The sequence below is a fragment of the Echinops telfairi genome, unplaced genomic scaffold, assembly GCF_000313985.2.
Source record: "Echinops telfairi isolate 266 unplaced genomic scaffold, ASM31398v2 ScPeMD7_7468;HRSCAF=8506_0, whole genome shotgun sequence".
In the NCBI taxonomy this organism is placed as follows: domain Eukaryota; kingdom Metazoa; phylum Chordata; class Mammalia; order Afrosoricida; family Tenrecidae; genus Echinops; species Echinops telfairi.
Genome location: NW_022111369.1, coordinates 80,454,661 through 80,461,865, shown reverse-complemented (window position 1 = coordinate 80,461,865; position 7,205 = coordinate 80,454,661). Strand labels below are relative to the sequence as shown.

Below are 7,205 nucleotides of genomic sequence, written 5' to 3'. Positions count from 1 at the left end.
AAGGGGACTGCGGTAGGTGTTTGGAAAAGGTCCCCAGGTGATTGTGATGAGCGTTGTTTTGGTTGTTGTTGAGAAGTGCTGGCCTGGATTGTGGAGGACAAAGATAGGAACAGAGTGTGTGTCAGGTGGTTATGAGCAAACTAAGGTGCCCTGGTGGTGCTGTCAGGGAAGCCTTGGGTTAGGGATCTCAGTTTCATTACTCATGTTGTGCCACGACCACTCCGCATCCCAAGAGAGCAAGATGCGCCTGTAGAGAGTTACAGCCTAGGAAACCCTCTCCAGGGTTGGTCGGAGTTGGGTCGACTTGCTAGCAGTGGGCTTTGGGGGTACGGCCAAATTAGTTATCGCATGTCCTCGAGCATAAGCCCACCCGGACATCAGCCGAGGCACCTACTTTTACCACAAAAACTGTATTAACAGTGTGCTGGAAAACTCGGTTTGTGTACAAGTACATACACTAACTAGAGGCAGAGAAAGGAAAATCATTTGGATTTTAGTTATAGATATGGGGATGAGTCAAGATACTGTGGTTTCTCTCCTGAAACAATGGTGATAAAATAGAAAACTTAGAAGCATTACATTTTTAGAGAGAATGTAGCGAACAGGTTTTCAACAATATGCTGGGGTTTTTTTTTGTTGGTTTGTTTTTGAGGAAAAGTGACTGCATGGTGTAGGCATGATTTTTAATGTTTCATTGGTTCCCTCAAAAAAAGATGTATCCTGAAACACATGATAGACTGAAAGGGAAAATTAGTATCCAGTTAGAAGCAGTCAATGGCTTATGTGAAAAACGTGATAATTTAAAACGTTTCAAGAAGGTTTAACCTCACAGTAAAGCTCTGAGTTAGTCTTCATGTTCTCTCTCTTTTTTCAGTCTGCGTTTGTCTTTTAGAAGGCTCTGTTTTGGGTGGTGGAGGGTGGGCAGGAGGCTGGGAAGATGCTAATGTTCTGTTGGTGTCAGAGGTCATTTCCAAATACACCGCTGAGTGATTTGAGAGGATCATGGCAGGCTGGCAGGCAGGCAGCCAGCTGAGAACGGACGTCTGTGAGGTCTGGAAGACCTCCCTCCGCACAGACTAGGAAACCGGTTCCGTGGCTTTGAAGAGCAGACACCAGAAGGCTTTTGGAGTGTGGGAGGCATGCTCTTAAAATGAGCGTATCTATTGATTGTTTCTTAGGGTGTTGGTACCTAACTGAGCTCTACGTATTCGTGTTCTAATGATGTATCCCCCCCCCCCTTAGGGTGCAAAAAAGAGTGCAATTGGTCAGCGCATCGTGGCAACTCTACCGTACATCAAGCAAGAAGTTCCCATCATTATTGTGTTCAGAGCACTAGGCTTTGTGTCTGACAGAGACATTTTAGAGCATATTATTTACGATTTTGAAGATCCAGAGATGATGGAAATGGTAATGTGAAAGTAAAATGTATTCATAGTGTTGCACAAGAAGTTACCGAATGTTTCTCACCTTAAAACATAATGCGAGTTGCTCAGAGAGCAATTTTAACTGTCACCTGTCTCATGCCATTTACTGTGTAGTGAAAGTATTCAGGCCGCCTGGGCCTCTAGCCTGACAGCTCCGTGTGAGACAGCCCTGAGACCCGCTGGCCGCTGGAGTACACGGCCAGCGGCCAGAGGAAAGGTCGTGAGCCATGGCTGAGCAGTGGCGTCAAAACCACCTCGGAGAGGCAGACCCCGACTTGTGACAGGCTCCGGTTCTGCTCGGACAGCTCTGTCGGAAATAGGTTCTCGTGGGATTCAGATTCTTCTTCTTCTTAAAGTTTTATTCTTGTTGCCTTTTATTACTAGTCTTTTTGTAAATCCGATTTTTGTCAGGGAGAACCTTGAAGATTACAGGTAGCACGATTGTATGTGGTACACATCAATAGCAGGGAGATATATATAAAACAACACACAGTTGTAAGTAACTTGAATTGATTGTAACTCGGGGGTTGCCTGTAATTGATGTGTGTTTCTTTTTAGTTTTTTTGATTGCTTTCTTTGGAATACAATTTCAGATTTACAGAAAAGTAAGACTAGTGCTAAAAACTTTCCAAGTTCAGTAGTTCTCTGAAGAAGTTTCTATAGCTGTGTTCTGTATGAGTGTGTGTGCAGCATTTACAAATAGGTTTGCAGAAATAGCCCAGCCATCCCTCTCTCTGTTCATGGCTTCCCTCAAGGCATGGCCCCCATAGTTACTTTTGCATTTGTTTACACATTGTTGCTTGTAATGACTGTTTTTACAGGAGTCTCTATGTCTTAACATGCCTTTTAGCTCTTCCAAAACTGAGGGTGACATATAAGTCTGGGTTCACACTGTGCATCAGGGCTTAAATTTTTTCTTCTAAAAGTGTTTATTGTTTATATTTCTTTTTCCTAATTAATAACAACTTCCAGAAAACCAGTTTTGTAGCAACAACAGTTGTTTAAAAGTCTCTTCTAGATCTAGTATTTTTCAATTTTTCAATATTTTAGAAATATTTTTGTTTGCTGATTCAGTTCAGAGATATTTAACATGTTATACAGTAAATGACAGTTGACGAATTTTGAGACAAAAATGCAGATTTAAAAAATAACTTAATTAAATTGTCTTGACAGGTTAAACCTTCCCTTGATGAAGCCTTTGTCATCCAAGAACAGAATGTGGCACTAAATTTCATTGGCTCAAGAGGAGCGAAGCCCGGTGTGACAAAAGAGAAGAGAATTAAATATGCAAAAGAGGTCCTGCAAAAAGAGATGCTCCCCCATGTGGGCGTCAGTGACTTCTGTGAGACCAAGAAAGCCTACTTCTTAGGGTGTGTTACACGTTCTGTGCCAGGGGCTTTGCTAAGGAGTAACTGAGATAGCTTTTCTCTTATAAAATGTAAAACGATGTTTGAGATATATAAACCAAGACAGGGCGCTGAAAATCATGTTTTTGTATCTTTTTTTTAAAGGTATATGGTTCATAGGTTACTTCTGGCAGCTTTGGGCAGGAGAGAGCTGGACGACAGGGATCACTATGGGAACAAAAGATTGGATCTTGCTGGGCCTCTCCTGGCGTTCTTATTTAGAGGGTAAGTTGGGTTTGTTTCCATCCGTCCGGGCACAGGGAGGGATTGGGGCATTGTGAGCCCTGCACTGGCTACCAGCGTGGGGCGGTTGCTGTATTCCCTTTGCCCCTTGTCCACATTCAGTTCTGGCTCTTGTCGTGAAATGTCAAGTTCGTGAGGACAGGTTTATATGTTCCTTATTGCTCGCATAGCTTTAAAACTTGTTGGAGAAAGCTGAATTATTGCCTTGATTTGCCACAACTGTGGGTATTAGAATTTTAATAATGCAACTTTTACATTTTATGAAAACATACATACAAGATCGAGGGGACTATGGAAAATATAAGCAGTGATGGTCTCACAGGGTTGGGGTTTTATGGGATTTTTATTTTATTCCGGATACGTTTTTTTTCTTTTTCCAGGAGCATTTTATCTTTCATATTTTCTGCAGTGAACTTCTCATACTTTTATAACTAAAAAAGGTGTAAGAACACAATAATGTAGAAATTTTAATTTAAAAATTCTTTTGTTAATACTAGGTTTACAGGAAGTGTCATGTTGACCCATTTCGATTTCCTCAACGAACATTACAGAAACTGTACATTTACTTCCTACCATTTATGCTGACTTACCCACTTGATGAGACAAATATATATTCAAATTCATTTTCTTCTAAGCCTTCTCATCTTGAAATTCTGTGTGGGGTTTACCTATCTACGGATATGCGTCAATTTGAGATGAACGTAAATTGAGTATTAATCTCAGTAAATTGGGTTCTTTGATGAAAAAATTACTTCAGTAATAAATATAAACATAGTCAAAAAGCACTTTTTGACTTAGAAAGCAAACATCAAATGTAAAGACAAACAATGCAGCGGATATTGCCATACTGACTGACCCAAGTGATCTTTACGATACGTTGAACTCAGTATCTCCAATGTATAATGTTAACTACTGTAAAGTTTATATAACTGTATAGTGTCACATGGTTTCATTTATAAGTTAATAGTGTATAATTGTGTTTTAAAATAAAATAAGTTGCTTTTTAAAGAGAATATATGGCCTTGTTCAAATTGACATGTGTCCGTAGAGATAGGTAGGGAAGAAATGTCCCTAAACCTAGTGTTGACATTAGCCTTGTTGTGTATACATTGTTAGTGTGATAGACTAGTGTTTGTAATTACAAAGAGAGCAAGAGGAATCAACTCAGCGAGGTTTTTAGGGAGCCCTGGTGGAGTAGGAGGTTACCTGTTGGGGGTGCTAACCACAGCACAGTGAACTACCCAGCTGTGCCTTGGACAAGCAAGAGGAGGCTGTCTCCTCCCATGAGGGAGGAGAAAAACCCACGGGTGCTTGTGCTGTATGCCACGGTGTCGCTGTGAGGTAGCACCCACATGATGGTAGGGGGCTTTAAAATGTTTAACACATTTCCCCCTAACTGCAAGCTGTGGTGTGCCACCCTCCCCATGGTTATGCACTGTATGTCTGTCTGTGCTTTGTATGCTGAAATGCTTTTCTCCTCTTCCCTATTGAGAATGCACGTTGTAGATTCTTAAATGTGTAAAAACAACCCATTTTATTTGACAGTATGTTTAAGAATTTGCTTAAAGAAGTGCGGATCTATGCACAGAAATTTATTGATCGAGGAAAGGATTTCAACTTGGAATTGGCGATTAAAACAAGAATTATATCCGATGGCCTAAAATACTCGTTAGCTACTGGAAACTGGGGTGATCAAAAGAAAGCTCACCAAGCCAGAGCCGGCGTGTCCCAGGTAAGGATGAGACGACAAGGTCACCGGACTTTTACCGAGTGCAGATCAGTTTGCCTTTTTTCCTGGTCAAAAGTGAAAATTTTGCTGGAGACTAAGGAATTATGAAAATGAATATTTTCTTTAATTAGCAATCATTTGCATTACTGATAAGTTTAAGTTTGTTTTGTCATATAGGAACTTAGGATTGCTAATAAGTAAGAGTTATTAGAAGCTTGGGAAGTGAGACAGTCGATGTTAATGAAATGTTTATGTCTTGAAGCCAAAGCAGAGAATAAAGGGAAATTCCCTTCCTTTGTTGCAAAATCTTACTCCCGATGCTGATTCTTACTGTGTGGGCCTGTTGTAAGTGCAGTAACCGTAACAGCTACTTTTCAGATGGAGTACTGAGGAAAAGGTTGCTAAAAAATGTCTCACTATAGTCCTTCCTTCCTCCCTCCCTGCCTTTCTTTTTGGTTTATCGAGTAAATTGGTTTACCATTCACTTCATACACAATTTAATTCCACACATTGATCCCAAATATCTGACACAAACATTGATTGCATTCCCCACAGTATAGTAGCATCCGACCTCCTCTCTGTGTCGACCCTTTCTATTACAGCACAATTAAGCCGGGGGTGAGGGGGGGGGTGTCAATAAGATTATCCAGGTTAGGGAACTGAGCGATAGGAACAGCTTGCCACTCAGTGGATTGTATGTAAAAATATAACTGCCGATTTTAGTCTTTGGCAAAAATAAGCTAGTGTGAATCTTATTTTTCTAAATGCCCAAACTCTATAAAGAATTTTTTTTTTCCTAGGTACTGAACCGTCTGACTTTTGCGTCTACTCTTTCTCACCTGCGACGTTTAAACTCTCCTATTGGCAGAGATGGCAAGCTAGCAAAACCAAGACAGTTGCATAATACGCTGTGGGGAATGGTGTGTCCTGCTGAGACCCCAGAGGTAACGCATTCGAATTTATGTGTAAACCGTATGTACTCAAGTATAAGCCAACCAGAATATCAGCCGAGGCACCTAATTTTACCACAAAAACTGCATTAAAAATGTGCTGAAAAAACTTGGCTTATACACGAATATATACGGTAATTAGTGGGCTTATTACTTTTAAGGAGCCCTGGCCTAGTGGTTCTGCATGGGACTGGTAACTACCAGGGGTCTGCAGTTAGAAACCACCAACTGCTCCACGGGAGAAAGATGAGGCTTTCTACTCTTGGGAAGAATTGGTCTCGGAAACCTCAAGGGGCAGTTCTACTGTCTTACAGGGTTGGTTTGATTTGGTATCAACTCAGTGGCAGGGAGTTTTGAGTAGTTATTTTCAGAATTAAGTTTTTATTATGTGGTGGGTTTAGAACTAAGGTATTATTTAGCAATCTTGTCTTAGACAATTAGGGTACTAAGTCTTGAAATCAAACTTAAGGAAATGTTTGTGGAATAGGATTTGAGTTGGCACGCTGAATCAGTTGAGTGATACTCTGTCTGTTTCATAGGGTCATGCTGTAGGACTTGTGAAGAACTTAGCTCTGATGGCTTACATTTCAGTTGGTTCTCAGCCATCTCCCATTCTGGAATTTTTAGAAGAATGGAGTATGGAAAACTTAGAAGAAATTTCTCCTGCGGCTATTGCTGAGTATGTATAGATGTTTTCTGTCTCTTTATATTGTTAGTCTTTTGTTACATCCAAGACTAGGATCGCGAATTGCAAATCTTTGTGGTTTTGTATTTTAGTGCAACCAAGATTTTCGTTAATGGCTGCTGGGTTGGCATACATAAAGACCCTGAACAACTGATGAACACCCTCAGGAAGCTGCGGCGTCAGATGGACATCATTGTGTCTGAAGTAAGTCTTCAGTGAGTTAGGAGAGCCTGAGCTGCAGGGTTTCTAAGCAAGGCACAACCTAGACTAGTGAAAGTTATGTTTTTAGTCAAACCGTTTCTTTGAACTAGTTGCCTTTGAATTGAAGATATTTTGAGCTTAATTTAATTGCAGCGTACATCGCTGAAAGCCCATGATAGGTTCTGTGAAACAGGACTGTATGTGATTTGGACATGTGTGAACACTGTACAGGCAGTCCTTGGATTACAAACGTGTCCTTGTAAGTCTTTCTTTAAGTTAGATTTGCAAGTCAGACAGTCAGGTACAGTTCACTAGCTAATCACATGTCTGCCATAGTGTATAGTGTGTCTTTCTTATAAGTGGTTTGGTGGTGCAGCGGGTTGAGCACTGTGCAGTAAACCATAAGGTTAGTTCTTTGGGAGAAAGCTGAAGTGTTAGCTCCCATAAGAATGTACAGTGAACCCTCGCCACTTCGAGCTTCGACATCCGCGGCTTCACTCTATCACGGTTTCTGCGTAACAGCGCATGCTCTGTCATTACTGCCACTGATTGGCTCATACTGTACAC

At 40.9% G+C, this 7,205-nt stretch overlaps 1 protein-coding gene across 1 annotated transcript in view; it reads left to right on the top strand.

Annotated features, from left to right (window-relative positions):
* POLR2B (RNA polymerase II subunit B) overlaps positions 1–7,205 on the top strand; it is a 50,381-nt gene that overhangs the window by 19,634 nt on the left and 23,542 nt on the right. The window contains exons 7-13 of the mRNA XM_004706294.2: positions 1,243–1,407; positions 2,598–2,794; positions 2,936–3,055; positions 4,619–4,805; positions 5,603–5,746; positions 6,292–6,431; positions 6,530–6,641. Coding sequence (XP_004706351.1) covers positions 1,243–1,407; positions 2,598–2,794; positions 2,936–3,055; positions 4,619–4,805; positions 5,603–5,746; positions 6,292–6,431; positions 6,530–6,641 — 1,065 coding nt within the window. The remainder of the gene's footprint in view (positions 1–1,242; positions 1,408–2,597; positions 2,795–2,935; positions 3,056–4,618; positions 4,806–5,602; positions 5,747–6,291; positions 6,432–6,529; positions 6,642–7,205) is intronic.